This window comes from Numenius arquata, chromosome 8 (assembly GCF_964106895.1).
Source record: "Numenius arquata chromosome 8, bNumArq3.hap1.1, whole genome shotgun sequence".
NCBI classification, from domain to species: domain Eukaryota; kingdom Metazoa; phylum Chordata; class Aves; order Charadriiformes; family Scolopacidae; genus Numenius; species Numenius arquata.
The window spans coordinates 56376698-56393249 of record NC_133583.1 but is presented as its reverse complement, the minus strand read 5'-3'; the positions used below and the strand labels follow the sequence as shown (position 1 = coordinate 56393249).

Sequence of the window (16552 nt, the reverse complement as noted above, 5' to 3'; positions counted from 1 at the left end):
AATTGCACCATTATAGGGCTTATTCATAAATAAGTCATGTGTTTTATCAATGAGAGGAGCCAAATCCGGGTGTTTTCCCAGAGCCCCGGGCTGAAAGGCCGAATTACGCCGGTGGTACCCGAGGGTCTGATCCTGCCAGCGGTTCTGCGTGTGCAGGGCTCGGAGCTGGCACGTTTTGGTGCCAGACCATTGAGGGTGACGCCTGGGGCCTTGGATTGATGTCCCCATTTGGGTTTCACATGGGCTGTGCCAGTGGCGCCCTCTTCCTACAGCCCCACCTCCTCCGGTGGCCGCTGCTTGTCCCTGCAGGGCTGGGAGGTATAAATATATTTTATTATATAAAATATAAATATAAATAATATAAATATAAAATATATATATTATATATTATATATATAAATATAAAATATAAATATATAAATATATTTTATTTATATACCTATATATATTTTTTTATATATATACACCTACATATATATAAAACATATATTTTTTTATATATATATTTATATATATTATATATAAGGTCCTTATATATAAGGTCTCAAAGTTCCCTTCCAACCAAGAAGATTCTGTGATTCTGTGATATTTATATATATATAAATATATAAAAATATTTTTCTATATATTTATATATAGATACATCAATATTATATATAATATAAATATATATTATGTAATATATTTTTATATATTTGTATATTATTATATATTTATATATAATATAAATATATATTATATAATATATTTATATATATTATATAATATTATATATAATATAATTTTATATAAATAATATATAGTAGTATAATAATTATATTATTATATATTATATATAAAATATACTATATATTATATATAATAATTATATTATATATAACAATTATATTATTTAATGATATTCTATATATAAAATATATACACACATATGTATATATTTATATACAATATAGAAAAACATAAATTATATACATTATTATATATTATAAATATATTTTGATATAATGATATATAAAATAGATAATATACATGTGTAATGGGATATATGAGCATGTAACCACACGTATAATCTATATGTGTGTATAGATGTATATAGCACGCATAAACCCCGCAGCCGGGGCCCCGCTCCTCTAACACCCGCCCAGCAGGGCGCAGGGCGCCGCGGGCTCTTTAAGGAGGAGGGCGGAGGCGGAAGAGGGAACGCCGCGCGGCCTCTGATTGGTCGGTGCGACGAGCGTCGCCGGCAGGTCTCTTTCGAGCCAGAGGGGCGGGGGAGGAGAGGAGAGCAGCGGAGCTGGTGATTGGCTGTCGCTGCGCGGCGGCTGCTGTCCCTTTAAGGGCTGGGGCCGGGAACGGTTGGGCTGTGGCAGCCGGAGGTGTGGGGGCTTCCCCGGTGCTGTTGCGGGGTCGCCGGCAGCGGGGACAGGGAAAGTGAGAAGAGGGCGAGCGCTGCCGCCCGTCCTTCATCAGGGCGGGGGGATGGCGGCGGTGGATGACCTCAAATTCCAAGGTAAAGGCGGGTTTGGGGCCCAGCTGGTGGGGGAGTCAGAGCCGGGGAGCGTTTCTGAGCCTTCTCTGAGGAAAACCTGCCTTGGGGTTTCGCCGGTAGCGTCAGCGTTCGGTGGCAGGACTGTGCTGCCGGTGTCACCTCTGCTGGCCGGAGCCCTTCCTGGCAGGAGGGGATGGGCTGGAGTTTCAGACTTGCTTAAGTGTATTTATTGATAAATAGATTCAGGTCGGAAAAAAACCCTAATTTTTGGAGAGGATGAAAATTCGCCATTTCTACAGTCACTTCAGAGGTGCAGCTTCCTTCCCTCCACCCTCACAGAGACCTGCGGGGTCTCGGGCTGGGGCTGATGGCTTCCATCCAGCAGGTTAGCAGGAAAGATGTCCCCACACTTTATTGATAAAGTAAGCATTCAGCTTGATCCATGTCAGTTTGGGCTTTAAGAAACAGATGGTATTTGACGTGCCTAAACTAGCAATGCATCCTTTCTTGGGCTGTGTAGGGGTCTTAATGGAGGTTTTCAAGCCACAAAAGCAAAAATTTCAGTAGCTTGATTATTGCCTCTCATGTAATGTACTTATTTGCAGAATTTGACGATGCAGCTAATTTGCTTGCAGCAAATCCTGACGCTACCACAATAAGCATCGACGAGCCAGCTGAAATCCCCAGGAATCAGCACGGCCGCCTGCAGGAGCCAGGGAGAGAAGAAGATGATGAATTACTGGGGACTGACGACTCTGATAAAACAGAGGTAATGCCCTTACCCCTACGGTGCCTCCATCGGCACCTGTACAAACGGTGCTGACAGCGCTGAGATATTTCCAGAGGACACCAGGGATTCATGCTGGGTGACTTAAAACTCGGTGTCTTCTCCGTTGTGGGTTACTTTCTCGTTAGCAGAGTTGGTAGCAGCAAACGTGCGTTGGCTCTTCAGCTGTTGTGCTTTGCAGCCTGGGAAATGGAACTGAAACGGTGGTGGTTTATGCTAAGCAAATATGCCAGGACATGAGTGTGACAGCGTCTGAAAACCCAGCACCGTATTTGTTTCTGTTGGGTGTTGCTATGGGGTTGGTGACTCTGGCAGGAGAGCAGGGAACCTTGAAAGGGCCAGGGCTTTTCTGAAGGCTCAGCTAATGCAGCCATTAACAACGGTGAGGGAACTTGTGACACTGATGGAGGCACGTGTTATAAATGATGTAGTGGAAGGTAATATCTGCGGGCTCTTTAGATCCCCAGGCCACCTTTCTGCTTGCAGGGAGATAAGACTAGCTGCCGCTAGCGGGGGAAAGGGAAGCCGTTAAATAGTAAGCGCCATCCTGTTCAGTTTGTTTTGTATCCGGGTACAGAGATCATTAAACTAGTAATACATAAATTGCATGCTTGTAATGTTTTCAGTGTTGCCTTTTCCCCCCATACAGCTGCTTGCAGGACAGAAGAAAAGTGCCCCTTTCTGGACGTTTGAGTACTACCAGACGTTCTTCGATGTGGACACTTACCAGGTTAATACCCTGCTCCAGGGGAGAACTATTGTCTGAGCTATGCTTTATCCAGATATTGAGTTTTTGTCTGGTTTGCATCTTCAGTCAGACACATCTGTGTATTTTCATAGGTCTTGGACAGAATCAAAGGTTCGGTTTTCCCAGTACCAGGGAAGAACTTCGTAAGGCTGTATATCCGCAGCAATCCTGACCTTTACGGTAAGTCTGAGAAGTTTTCTGTGCTAAATGTTTTGAGTTTGTATTCCCTTTTATTCACTAACCTTAAAAAAAAAAAAAACAAGAGGGCAGAGGAGTTGTTACTGAACTTGCTTGTTTCTTTTTAAGGTCCCTTTTGGATATGTGCCACACTCGTCTTTACCATTGCTGTTAGTGGCAATCTCTCGAATTTCTTCATCCATCTGGGCAAACCGACGTACCACTATGTGCCCGAGTTCAGAAAAGGTTTGTAAGTAGTTGATACGGTCCTGAGTTTGATGGTTTGGGTTTTTTTGTTTTATTTTTTTAATATGCTAGTGAAGTAATATAAAAACAGGTCACAGCTTTAATTTAGCAGAGTCTGTTGATTTACTGCGCTCTCTAAATTCTTAGAGATGTCAACCGAGCCCTTACAGTCGGCTGTAACTGGCAGAATCCTACTCCTCCAGAGTTTTAGTAGAGGAGGCAGGAGTAATTAAAGCAGTTATTTTTCTAGCCTTAGTGAATGCCCCCTTGTACAGAGAGGGAAAGCCCAGCAGTGGCCACCATGGTGCTTTTGTAGGTGCCTTTCTGGTTCCGTGGCTTCCTAGGAGCCTGCAGGCCTCAGAGAGAAATGACTGGAGTATTACTTATATCACCTACCGAGTTGTTACCTTCCGGCAAACTCAAAAATAAGCAAAAGACACTCAACTGATACGTTCCCCAGAGAACTGGGAGTGAGGAGCCAATTGTCTGTACCTGTCCTTGTAGTTTGAAGGACACTGCTGTCCCTGCAGAGGAACGTGGATTCTGCTTGTTTCCAAAATCCACAGCGTACTTGGAAGAACGCTGCTGCTTGGGAATCCAGTCACTTGAATAATCCCAGATTTGACACTCATGTCTGTGTTCTCCTTCAAAAATTTTAGCATGTTTGCATTCTATTCTCATTTTTCAGTAGCTGTCAGTAGCCAAATTTCTATTTTAACTAAGTTTTTCTTTCCTCCGTGACACTTCGTTTCACACTGCAACCAATAGCGTCTTGTACGCAGGTGTAATAAAGAAGTTGGAAAATACCAAGAGAATACTTTCTGGAGTCTTTACTTTTAAACTAACTTGAAGTGCTGGCGAAGTAGTAGAGGTAAACTGGATGCAAATGCAAAATTCTCAGTTTATTAATAACTCAAACTTTTTATTTTGAAAGTAACTTCCAAGGTAGTTTTCTAGTTTTGGGGCTAAATGTTTCTACATGTTGATTCTGGCTGGTATTCCGAGTAAAATGTGAAACCTTTTGTCATATTTCCAGTGTCCATAGCAGCAACAACGATTTATGCTTACGCTTGGCTTGTTCCCCTTGCTCTCTGGGGGTTCCTGATGTGGAGGAACAGCAAAGTTATGAACATTGTGTCCTACTCGTTCCTGGAGATCGTGTGTGTCTATGGCTATTCCCTCTTCATTTACATTCCCACTGCAGTACGTATGGCCTAAAGAGGGCACTTGTATTACATGCCCCGCAAAAAACCTCCTGCTTTAGAAAACTTGCTATTTCTTGTATCGTTCCATTTAGTCCAAATCTTGGGGACTGGGCAAATAATTTACTTCTTTTGCTTGGGTTTTTGTTTAAGCTTGAGTAACATAAAGATGTCTTGTGGGTCCTGGAAAAGCTCAGGAGAGGTCATTTTCCCCAGAGCCAGCAAATCCAAGCTGCTGGTGAGCCTCGCAGGCAGAGGCTTCAGGAATCGGGATGTGTGTCCCCAGGGTACAGACATGGGTGCGCGGGGTGGCAGTGCTGCTGGGCAAGCTCCGAGGACAAGTTCCCCTGGCAGGGACCATCCTGGGCCACTCTGGCAAGGGGCAAGCCTTGGAGAGAGTGCCATAACTCAGGGGACATGCTTTGTCATGCCTGCTTTTGCTGTTATTCTTTCCTCAAATAAGAGACATATCAGATAAGGCATGAGCTAATTTGTGCCCAAATTGGCTGGAAGTGATAAAACGTCACAGAACAATGCGTTAAATAAATGGATCCCTGTTTCACACAGTCTCTTTAACAATCGTTTTACTCCCTTTTATAGATTTTATGGATTATTCCGCAAAAAGTGGTGCGCTGGGTCCTGGTGATGTTCTCCCTGTGCCTGTCGGGGTCTGTTTTGGTGATGACCTTTTGGCCCGCTGTCCGAGATGACAACCGGAGGATCGCGCTGGCGACCGTGGGGACCATTGTTGTGCTCCATGCCCTTCTGGCTGTCGGCTGTTTGGTACGACACTTCCTTTCCTTTTCTCTCGTCTGTTATTTCCTGGGACCTGCTTACGGTGCAGGGAAAGAGGTTGCTGGTTGTGGAAAATCTTCTTTAATAAAGAAAAATACTACTTCTGAGGAACGTCCAAAGTAATTGTTCCGATTATTTCAAACAGAGCAAAAATTGATGCCAACCTGACTTTGACAGTTGCCAGTAACAAACCCAATAATGAATGTGTCTTTAGCACAAAAATTAGCAGAATAGTCTTAAATTTATCTGGAATTCATCATAGCATCAGCAAAGCGTTAATCTTTGTTGTATCCCATCGCAGCTTATTCCAATGAGCACTATGCTTAGTTAGTCCTTTAAAATGATTAAATGTTCAATACGTAGTGTGTGCTTATGAGTTTTATGTACGAAAACATAAACCTGCTGGAGCTTAGTAAAGTTTTGAAAACAGAAGACCCTAATGCTACTGAAATACACAGCGATGAGAACTTGAAGTATTTTAGAATCATAGAATCGTCCAGGTTGGAAGAGACCCTTGGGATCATCGAGTCCAACCATCTGCCCTGCTCTACAAAGTTGTCCCCTATACCATATCCCCCAACGCCACATCTAAACGGCTCTTAAACACATCCAGGGATGGTGACTCAACCACCTCCCCGGGCAGCCCATTCCAATGCCCGATCACTCTTTCTGTGAAAAATTCTTTCCTAATGTTCAGTCTAAACCTACCCTGTTGGAGCTTGAAGCCATTCCCTCTCGTTCTGTCATTAATTACCTGTGCGAAGAGACCAGCACCAACCTCTCTACAGTGTCCTTTCAAGTAGTTGTAGAGAGTGATGAGGTCTCCCTTCAGCCTCCTCTTCCTCATACTAAACAGTCCCAGCTCCTTCAACCGCTCTTCATATGATTTGTTTTCCAGGCCCTTCACCAGCTTCATTGCCCTCCTCTGCACTCGCTCCAGCACCTCGATATCTCTCTTGTATTGAGGTGCCCAAAACAGGACACAATACTCCAGGTGTGGCCTCACCAGTGCTGAGTGCAGGGGCACAATCACCTCCTTACTTCTGCATTTTGTCTCTGTTGCAGTAGGCAGAATGATACCATCCAGGCTTTGGTTCTGTTCCCCCCGCTCCCAGTTTCTAGAGTAGATAAGATTTGGTTCCCCACAGCTCAGCGTGCAGGGGGGTGAAGGCAAAACACAACTCCGGTGTTAGGAGACGTGCAGCTGACTTCAGTTGGGCTCCTGTCACCGCAGGAGCTCCTTTAACCGGAGCTTCACCGGTTAAAACAGCAGTCAAATAAATATCTGCAATCCAATCCCTCCCAGTACTGGCCTTTTCAAAGGCCTCAATTGTTATATTTAAAAGTATAGTTTAAAGCACTGTTTTAGTTGATTGTTTCCGATCCGGTAAAACCAGAAAAGCTTCAAATTTGCTGTGTTTCAGTGCTGTGTTTATACCTTATGAAGGGTGGGTGTGGAAGGAAAGAGCTGGGATGAGGGAGAGCTGTTTGTTTCTCTCTAAACAGCCTTTTTCTCTTCTGTGAAAATGCAGGCATACTTTTTTGATGCCCCTGAACTGGATTTTCCTGCACCTATTATCCCTGCTCACAACGTATCAACAGTAATAACAAAGAGTCGGTAAATAAGGTAAGAATCCAACCTAAACTGTCTTCTGTAATCGTCACAGACATCTTCAAACTTTTCCCCATTACTATGGTTGAGTGGAAAAGGGTTTAACAGACCAATTTTGCTAAATTGGCACCTATATCATATATAAATACCATTTATTAACGTCTCTTCCAGTTTTAAGTAGAGCTGTAAAAATGTAAAAAACTGAGGAACGGAGACATCTTACCTTTCTTTTCTTTGAGGCTTACTCTTGGCAAAGAAACGCATATTTAAATAATCTACTCGGTCCCATAGGTCATTTCAAAGATGTATTTTTCCCTCAATCCCTTAAAACAGCCAAAAAATGTTTGTTAGAATTTGTACTGCACAAGTAAAGCTTAAGCAATAAACTATTATACTCCTATTTTCCTTTCCATTTAACGTCAAAAGTAAATCGGATTATTCTTTTTCCCCCCCCTTGTTGTTTGCCCCAATGTGTTTCGGAGCAGCGGCTCTGCGTGCGGGGACATCCACGTACTCCCTGAACAGGGCTGACTCAGAGCCTGAGCCATCCGTCCGGACCACATTCCTGGTGTGGGATGGTTGGAGGTTCTGCTTCCTGGTAGCTGGGAGAGCTGCCAGCGGCAGAGGACATTTGAATTCTCTTGGGAGAGCTGAGAGGGTGGAACAGGTCCAGGGAAAGGTTAATAGACAGGCAGAGGCCAGGCCCCTGCAAGTACAGCAGCCACAAGCGTGGATGTGGAGATCGGGGTATTTACCGAGTGAGTAGAAGCTTTATTAGATTAAAAAAATAAAAATAAAATAAATGGCCAAATATGCCTAGCAAAACTGATCATAAAAAATTACCAGCTGTGACACAATCTAATCATGCAGATCCATTGTAGAAGCTTTCCTCCTGCAAAATCGGGTTTCTCGTCCCAGGTGCCTATTAAGATTCCAAATGAATTTTGGTATTTAGATATAAATATGTGCTTTATTGTGTCCTCGGGTGCCTGTGGGGAGCTGTAACGTTCACAGGAGTTATTTGTCTCTTTCAGATTACAATACCTGCTTCTCCATCTGTACAGTAATCTTATTTTAGATTATTTTTTCACTGAAGAGCATGGAAACTGCAAGAACAGGGAATGTATAAGAAAGGACAGTGATGTCCCATGGACATATGGGCACCTCCACGCTCACTGGAGACTGACCGGTTCCGTAAGGAGAGTGAACTGTGGATCTTAATCCTGTACAGCAGGTTTTTTTTAAATTCTGTCTGCACTCGCCACACTATTTTGCCTCTGAATAAAGTGTTCTGAAGGTGATTTCTTATTCTGTTAATGATCTAATACTCCTCCTCCAAGGCTGTCGAGAGGGTTTGATAAGGCAGGAACTGAACCACCTTGAGGCACAGGTGTGTAGCTGCCCTGAGCGCTCTCAGGACCAGATGCTGCCCTGAAAGCGGTTCCTGCTGTCCGTGCTGCTTTCCTGGGCCCAGTTGCGTTCTTTATAGAATCATAGAATGATTTAGGGTTGGAAGGGACCTTAAAGACCATCGAGTTCCAACCCCCTGCCATGGGCAGGGACACCTCCCACCAGACCAGGTTGCTCAAAGCCCCGTCCAGCCTGGCCTTGAACACCTCCAGGGATGGGGCATCCACAGCTTCTCTGGGCAACCTGTTCCAGCGTCTCACCAGCCTCACAGCAAAGAATTTCTTCCTGAGATCTAATCTGTATCTACTCTCTTCCAGTTTGAAGCCGTTACCCCTTGTCCTGTCACTTCACTCCCTCAGGAAGAGTCCCTCCCTGTCTTGCCTGTAGGCTACTGGTACTGGAAGGCGCTATGAGGTCTCCCCGGAACCTTTTCTCCTCCAGGCTGAACAACCCCAACTCTCCCAGCCTGTCTTTATAGCAGAGGTGCTCCAGCCTTTAGCATCATCATGGCCTTCCTCTGGACTTGCTCCAAGAGGTCCACGTCCTTCTTACGTTGAGGCCCCAGGGCTGCAGGCAGCACTGAAGGTGGCTCGCCGAGCAGCCAGCACACGTTGATGGCTCATCTTGAGCTTCTCGTCCACCAACACCCCCAAGTCCTTCTCCTCAGGGCTGCTCTTAATCCGTTCTCCCCCCGGCCTGTATCTGTGCCCGGGATTGCCCTGACCCAGGGGCAGGACCCTGCGCGTGTTGAACCTCACGAGGATGAGGCTCCCGCGGCCCCACCTCTCACAGCCCGTCCAGGTCCCTCTGCCTGCCATCCCTTCGGGCCTCGCCACACAGCTTGGTGCAGTCGGAAAACTTGCTTTCCCCTCAGTGTAACGCTTCCCCCTTGTCCCTCAGGCCGGTGCTGAGGGGCCCTGCGGGGCGGCAGAGGCCCCGGGGGCGTCGCGTTTCCCCGCGCCCCGCTCAGGCCGCTATGGCCGCTGCGGTGCCCTTGGGCATGCCGGGACTTGTAGTCCTCCGCGCTCTAGCAGATGCATCGCTTCCGCTTAGGGGGCGGGGAAAGCGGGTCGGAGCACCTCCCATTGGCTGCTGGCCCTCAGGCTTTCCGCCGGAAGTGGCGTGCGGCCGGCGGGGGTGGCCATTGAACGGCGGAGACTTTGAACGGCCGGTGCGGGCGGCCCGGCGGCGGCCATGGAGGCGGAGGCGGCCCGGCGGCGGGCGCTGCTCCGCCAGGTGAGTGCGGGGCCTGAGGGGAGGCGGCGCTTCCCGTCCCCCGCGGCCTCTCACGCTCTGCTTCCCTCAGGTGCTCGGCTGGAGGGTGGCGGCCGCCGTCGCCTGGTCCGTGCTGCTGCTGCCCGTCTGCACCGCGGCCTTCGTCGTCCTCAGCGGCCTCGACCCCTTCCACCCGGTGCGCTGGATCTCCAGTAGGTGCTCTGTTTCCCCCCCCACCGCGGGGGTCGGCCGCGGGATGCGTGGAACGCGGTGGGCACCGCGCCGTGAGCTGCGGCGGTGGGGAGCGGGGCGGCCTGGGCGGGTGGTCTGTAGGCTTTGAAAGGTCGGTTTCTGTGTTGCTTATAACCATAATTCTTCTTAGATAGAAATATCTGTTGGAAGCTCGTGTAAGGGAGTATATCACTCAGAGAAAAAAAATAGATTAAGTGACATAGCTTTCTCTTTGAAGTACTTGGACGCACTTCCCCTTTCCGCCCCGCGCAGCAGCTGTTTGCATGAAGGGCTGAAGTTCCCTCTAACTTTGGTGCCTTGAATCACGGAATCACAGAATGATACGGGGTTGGAAGGGACCTCTGGAGATCATCTAGTCCAACCCCCTTGCCAGAGCAGGGCCACCTAGAGCAGGTTGCACAGGGACACGTCAAAGGTGTGTTTTGAATGTCTCCAGAGAAGGAGACTCCACCACCTTCCTGGGCAGCCTGTTCCAGTGCTCCAGCTCACAAGTGAAATTCCTGAATGAAACAGCTGCTCTGAGAAGAACTTTCCCCACACAGAAAACTGGGAGTTGTTTAGAGGAAAGCTGAATACCTGTCATCCTTTGGCTGCTCCGGGCAGGGACACTTGATTTCTTTCACCCTTTGATGGGTTCTTTTGGGCTTTTGTATTTTCAAAAGCAATTTATTCTGTAAGGTATTTCTTACTTTTAAAGGGTGGCTGTGCAGTTGCAGCTTTTATTAAGTGAAGGGAAACGGTGTTAGTTAAGCCATAATTTAATTAATTTTGAAATGTTTTCTGTTTGAAACAAAATTCTGAGTGTTTGCTTATGAGAAAGCCAACTATAAGGGTGTGAAATAGTTTCCATGAAATTTAAATATGCTTTTACGCAGAAATGTTATGTAGCTGGGCAAATGTGGTATGGGATTACAGACATCCTTGAACATTACTCCCCTTTATATACTTAGTGGATTATTGCTGACTGCTTAAGCGTTCTTTTCTTACTTACTGTGCCACCATTCTGTTACTGCAATCTTCTGAGCAATAATACTATTTTTTTTTCTTATTTTAGATTCTCTCAATGATTTATATACTTCCTATGTCATCTTTTGCATCCTTCTGATGTCTGTGGTGATAGTAGTAATAAGCATCTTCAATGTTGAATTTTATGCAGGTGGGTTATATAAATTGCTGTGATACCTGAATTAAATAGGATTATCTTTTAAAGAGTTTTGTATTTACATTTGATGTACTTGACATTGGTAGATTTCCTTTGAAATTAATATAGACAATACACAAAGCTTGTTTTTAAGTAATTCATTCCAGATTCCTGCTTACCTCTTGGCTGAGACCCTCTCAGCTGAGCCACTTCATTTATTTCGTTCTCATCTAGTGACTGATTCCAGCCGTGAGAAGTTCTTTAATGACAATGGCTTTTGTCTTTTTTTTTTTTTTCCCTGCTTGAAGGGTTTTATTAATAAGAAATGAATATTCACTTTTGGTTTTTCTTTGCAGTTGTGCCATCGATACCATGCTCTCGATTAGCACTGATAGGAAAAATTCTTCACCCTCGGCAAGTTATCCATTCGGTTGTTCATGCTGTAATGGGAACGGTGGTTGCTTGGTGTGCTGCAGTCATGACAAAAGGGAAGTTCCGGTTTCTTTCTGTGCCCTGCACACTTTCAGAAAGGTAATTATCTGTGTGTGTGTGTGTTAAAGATAAATTATGCAAAGAACTTCTGTTGTAAAATGTATTTACTGATGGCTTCTTTCAAACAAAAGACTATAATTTGAGTGCTATCAAAAATAAGCAATTACATCTTGATATCCTTTAATAAAGGATAGGAAATACTGTCCTTTAGAAATGTTACAAAGTACAAAGAAATAACTGGGCCAGAAACTAAATTGCCAGGATTCTTAATGGAAAGTTGAATGATGACAAATTGGGTGTCACTTGAACTCGGTTTTGGTCTTCTGGTTAATGTGACATACTTCATAAGTACTGGAAGTATCTTCATGCATAAATTGCAACAATAGGTGCTGGGATTCCTACTTCAGGAAAGACTTACTGAGATATCATCATATGTACTGATCAGGAAAGTAAAATCAAACTTCTGAAGGCTAGAATGGCTTTTTTTTTAAACTCAGAATTAATTCTAATTTTTCTATTTTAGCCTAGGTGATGCTGTTCCTCCGATGTGCCTAAATGAATACAACCTCTTTTTTCTACTTTCGGGAGCTTTCCTGGGATCCAGTTATAGTCTTTTTTATCTTATTAACAATATGAATTATTTGCCATTTCCAATCATACAGGTAAGCGGTTTAAACACCTTTGCAGAAAGACATGTTGAAGTAAAGCCTTGATTATTTATATTTTGGAATACGGCAGTAGCTGCTGTCTGTTGGCTTTCTCTAATGGTGCGCTCTCAGGTTTAAATGCCGGTAGTGCTCATCTTCCTCCTTCCTGCTCAGCCCCTTTCAGATGAACACGGAAGTCCAGGATGCTGTGACTATAAAATTTATACCCCTCTGATGCACGTTAGAAGCTTCTCTGTGCAGAAAGTGAACTAGAGGAAAGAAACGGCTTACACAAACTGAACTGACAACAAGGGTCAGTGAGAGTTAAAAGCTCAAAATCCTGAGCAGAAAGAAAGCACGTTATCAATTGTAACTGGGTACCAGATAATTTAAAGTCTAAATAGCTTATTGAATCTTGCTTAAAGCTCAACATCCAAAGCTTGTTCATGTGAAATTCCGTGAATTCCTTTGGAGGGCCTCTAGCAGTTCTACAGAAATCTGTACCAATGTGAAATGATGAGGAGTGGCTTGTGAAACATCTTATTTCTTCTGCGACCATTAGTTTTGCATGATTCCCAGATTTACAAAGTCCAACCGATTTGGCTAAAAGTGTCTTTAGGCAAGGCTATTTGCATTGGTGGAAAACATTTAAGTAATGACCGTTCAGTTTATCAGCAAACCAAGCATCATTTTGGCAATGTTGTAGTTACAGTGTTTTAGAAAGTGACAGAAAGAAACTGGGAGAATAAATAGTAGGTGTACCATGTGGAATTGCCTTAAACCAATTTTTTTATATTCATCTAGACTTCAGGTTTTCAAGTACCTTGTCTTTTTTTTAACCATTTCATTGATATGTTCTGTATGCAGAAGACTAAACTAGTTTTTTGTTTGTTTTTCAGCAATACAAGTGCTTACGTTTCAGAAGGTCTTTGCCTCTCCTTGTTAAACACAGTTGTGTGGAATCGCTATATTTCGTTAGAAACTTCTGTGTCGCATACTACTTTTTTGGTAAGGGTTCCTGAAATTCTTTAATTCTTTTTTTTTTTTTTTCTCCTGTATTTCAAAAACTTTAATCATTCAGGCCTGTTATGCTGTTTTTCAGCCTTCCAGGTAACTTGCTGAGGCTTGTAGACTTCTTTAAATGAAGAGATCTAACACCTCTCTAAAGCAGTAAGAAAAGGCACAGGGTTTGCACAGCGATATTTGTATGATGGCAAATCTTACAGCCTCACAGAAGCTTGTTTAGCGTATGAGAAATGTCTCTTCTCCAAAGAGATGAACATCTTTTATAAGAACTTATTGTCTAACTGATGATGTTCTCAGAAGATGACAATATTCTGAGGAGAAGGGAGTGGGGAAATTATAGTTTTCTAAGCTGAATTCTGTGTTTGGTCACTGTACCAAAACACAGAGTGTTGTCTCTGGTGATCTTTTATGTGCAGGAAATCTTGCTGCAGGGAGTGATGAAATAACTCGTATTTGGAAGAGGAGCTACCAAATTTACAGGTGTAGATTTAAAAACCTGATGTTTTAGACCGCTATTCACATACCTGTCCTGATTTGTGGCAAAAAGATCATAAATCTGAAAACAATTTAAAAAAATTGTTTTAATCTGTAATTTATATTCCTTTTTTTATTTAAATGTTCCCAAATATTTTTGAACATGGGTAAACATCTTCGTGCCTTGGACTGTTCCTTCCATTGCCTGGTATTGGAAATTCAGTGTCACGGAGCTGAACCTGACTTACCAGTAGTGGTCATGACTTCGCTATATGTAATATTGCTATATTTATTCTCAAGTGCCTTTTATATTATTTGGAGGAAGCTGGGGAGACAAAGGCAGTATGGCTTCTTCCTATAGGAAACTGAAATTTGGTCTTTAAAACTGTGGTTAAAAAAATCTGTGCCGATGAAGATGATGGCACTGGACTTTCTAAAAATTAGGAAAATTTTTATGTTGTGGTTGTAGTTATCCTCCCAAACGATATCAAAATATGTTAGAATTGTTTCCACTTGCGTTAGGTGATAAATTAGAAGTATGGTGGTTCTGTATCAGTTTCCGTTAAGTCTTTGAAAGCACTCTGCTGCTGCCTGAACTGTAGTGAAAATTAATATTAAGTTACTATTAACCCTTTTTTCTTAGTGAGGAAACACAAATAACTCGATGCCGAGAAGCTAGCAATAGAAGATAAGGTCTGCATCTCTCTATGATAGTGGCTGGCCTGAAACCTTTTTTCCTTCTCTTGTTTCTGTTAAAAATCCACAAAAAAACAAGCCCAAAGGCAGATTGTTTCCTGGTGCAGACGTCTTAAAAGACCAATCTCTTGTCTCTATAAATACATTCTCCTTTTGTCTTTTTGGCCTGTTGTGCATGTGTTTTGCAGTGTCGTACTTGTTTCAGTGTTTCTTTTTGATCCCTAGGTTATATCCCAAAGGTATGGATAAGCACCACGATGGATCTCCATATAGACAGGTGGGTTGTACATTGTGCTGCTGAAAACGTGCAGGAGAATATTGCCGACAGCTCCCTTTGCTGAAGGGGTCCAGCTTCGCGGCTGGCTCTGTGTGTCCAGTGGGACTCAGGTCCTTGTGTCCCCACACAGAACGTGGGGAGCGTTGGCTACTTCTGAAATGGATCCAAAAGGAACCGACGTCCCCTTGTAGGAAACGTCTTGTAGGTAGTCCTTAAGAAATCCTCTCTGTTTCCTTCACCTCTGTAAGTCTCTAAAGTATTAGAAAGGCAAATCTCTCCAAATCGCATACGTGTGTTTTATCTGCTTTTCTGTGGTTTTTTGGGAGGGCATATCTTCATTTTTCTGTGTCTGCAGTTTGTTTTAAGATAGAGCAACTGGAGTCTTAATACCTTAATTGACTAAACCCGTAATCGTTGTTGTTTATTTTATACTTATTTTCTTTTCCTTAATCTCATTAATTTTTCTTAAGTTCATTTAAAAACTAAAAAGAATTAAAGAAATGATGAAATCTCAAACATCTTTAAATGATGATCGTCTTTAAAAGATGAAATCTCAAACATCTTTAAGAAACTGTCCTTGCAAAAGAAAATTGCAACTTTATTGTTGCAATTACTGTTATTGTAACAGCTTACGATAGACAACTTCCATAATAAAAATACTTATATCTTCTTGGTTGTTTTACCTGCAGTAAATTGCATCCTCTTGACACTCTGACTGGCCTATTGGACCTCTCCTTGTTTTACCATGCCTGGTTATGTGGGGTATTTCTTCTGATTACCTGGTACATTGCGTGGTTACTCTTCAAAATCTATGCGACAGAGGTTAGTACCGGGTGACAGTGTAACATCAGCGTTTCACAGATGATACTTTATTTTCAAAAGCAGTTTTATTAGGAAATAACATTATGAATTCTTGAGTTTTCAAAGCATGCACCGCAGGTAGTATCTGATAACTGAACAGATGAGAGGGGCCGGGTGTTAACTGACCCCCCGCCCCTTTCTCTCCCTATAGCACAAGTCTATGCTGCTTACAAAATTAACAGGTTTACAGCAATGCTTTGTTATTTCCACCTCCTCCTTTTACTCTCTTCTGTTTCCACGTCCCCTTTCTCCTGTTCGTGTTTGATGCTAAATCCATGCCGAAGCTGTTGGGGCCACCTTAAAAAAGAACCACTTCGTGCCTCATGGAGTCTGCACCGCGTTCTTTGTCCTCTTTAGGTGTAAAGACAGATGAGCCGGCGCAGGGCCCGTATGTGTCTGGCAGAGCTTGGTCTCTGCGTGTGTTTCCATGCGGTGATTTTGTATTTGAGTGCAAGACTAGCTAAAGGCTTGTGACAAACAGCTACAGGCTACGTGGAAAGAGAACATCCAGGAATTCCAAAGCTCTCAATCCAATTTTACAATAGGAAAGGAAACAAAATGCTGTCCATTTTCTGCGAGCTGAGCTCTCAAAATCTCAAATTGAAGCAAACCATCAAAGTACACAGTTCGCTAAAGCAGAGACTGCTTTGGACTGCAAAGCAGGCTGCAGTATTAAAATAGACGTCAAGCAGTCTTGGGAATTAAGACACTTTTCCCTTTTCATTCAGTCATAAAGTTACAAATTAATATTGCTAAAAAAAGACTGTTTAAATATATAATGAATCATATTAGAATAAATGCGAGACCATGATTGAAGAGGGAAAAAAAAAGAAGTCTTGGCAACTGAGAATTGGGGAAGACTTGGTCTTTGTTGACTAATCCAGGTATTTCTTTGTAAGAATGCAGAGGAAAAAAATGCTCACCTAACTTGTTTTTTTTGTTTTTGTTTTTTAAACATTAGTAGACTGCGGGTTAGAAAAAAAAGTGAGGTTTAAATCCTGGACC

At 43.3% G+C, this 16552-nt stretch overlaps 2 protein-coding genes and 1 long non-coding RNA gene across 4 annotated transcripts in view; 2 read left to right on the top strand and 1 right to left on the bottom strand.

Moving 5' to 3' along the window:
- Positions 1-1348: 1348 nt before the first annotated feature.
- YIPF1 (Yip1 domain family member 1) lies at positions 1349-8356 on the top strand. Of its 2 annotated transcripts, none has more exons than XM_074151389.1 (9): positions 1349-1510; positions 2125-2258; positions 2926-3006; positions 3117-3204; positions 3331-3447; positions 4484-4650; positions 5250-5432; positions 6977-7071; positions 8091-8356. In XM_074151389.1, exons 1-8 carry the CDS (start codon positions 1480-1482, stop codon positions 7064-7066), a joined length of 891 nt encoding a protein of 296 aa, XP_074007490.1. In that variant the 5' UTR covers positions 1349-1479; the 3' UTR covers positions 7067-7071; positions 8091-8356. The 2 variants fall into 2 exon arrangements, with proteins under 2 accessions (XP_074007490.1, XP_074007489.1); XM_074151388.1 differs by having other exon boundaries at positions 1370-1510; positions 2095-2258.
- On the bottom strand, positions 3510-9494 carry LOC141467074 (uncharacterized). The gene is made up of 3 exons (XR_012463327.1): positions 9250-9494; positions 7280-7379; positions 3510-5478 (listed from the first exon to the last, which is right to left on the bottom strand). It is a non-coding gene; the product is annotated as an uncharacterized lncRNA (long non-coding RNA).
- Positions 9241-16552, top strand: part of NDC1 (NDC1 transmembrane nucleoporin) — a 20438-nt gene continuing 13126 nt past the window's right edge. Inside the window, exons 1-9 of the mRNA XM_074151387.1 lie at positions 9241-9286; positions 9574-9702; positions 9773-9893; positions 10988-11089; positions 11431-11605; positions 12090-12228; positions 13113-13221; positions 14635-14686; positions 15376-15508. Coding sequence (XP_074007488.1) covers positions 9661-9702; positions 9773-9893; positions 10988-11089; positions 11431-11605; positions 12090-12228; positions 13113-13221; positions 14635-14686; positions 15376-15508 — 873 coding nt within the window. The 5' untranslated portion in view covers positions 9241-9286; positions 9574-9660. The remainder of the gene's footprint in view (positions 9287-9573; positions 9703-9772; positions 9894-10987; positions 11090-11430; positions 11606-12089; positions 12229-13112; positions 13222-14634; positions 14687-15375; positions 15509-16552) is intronic.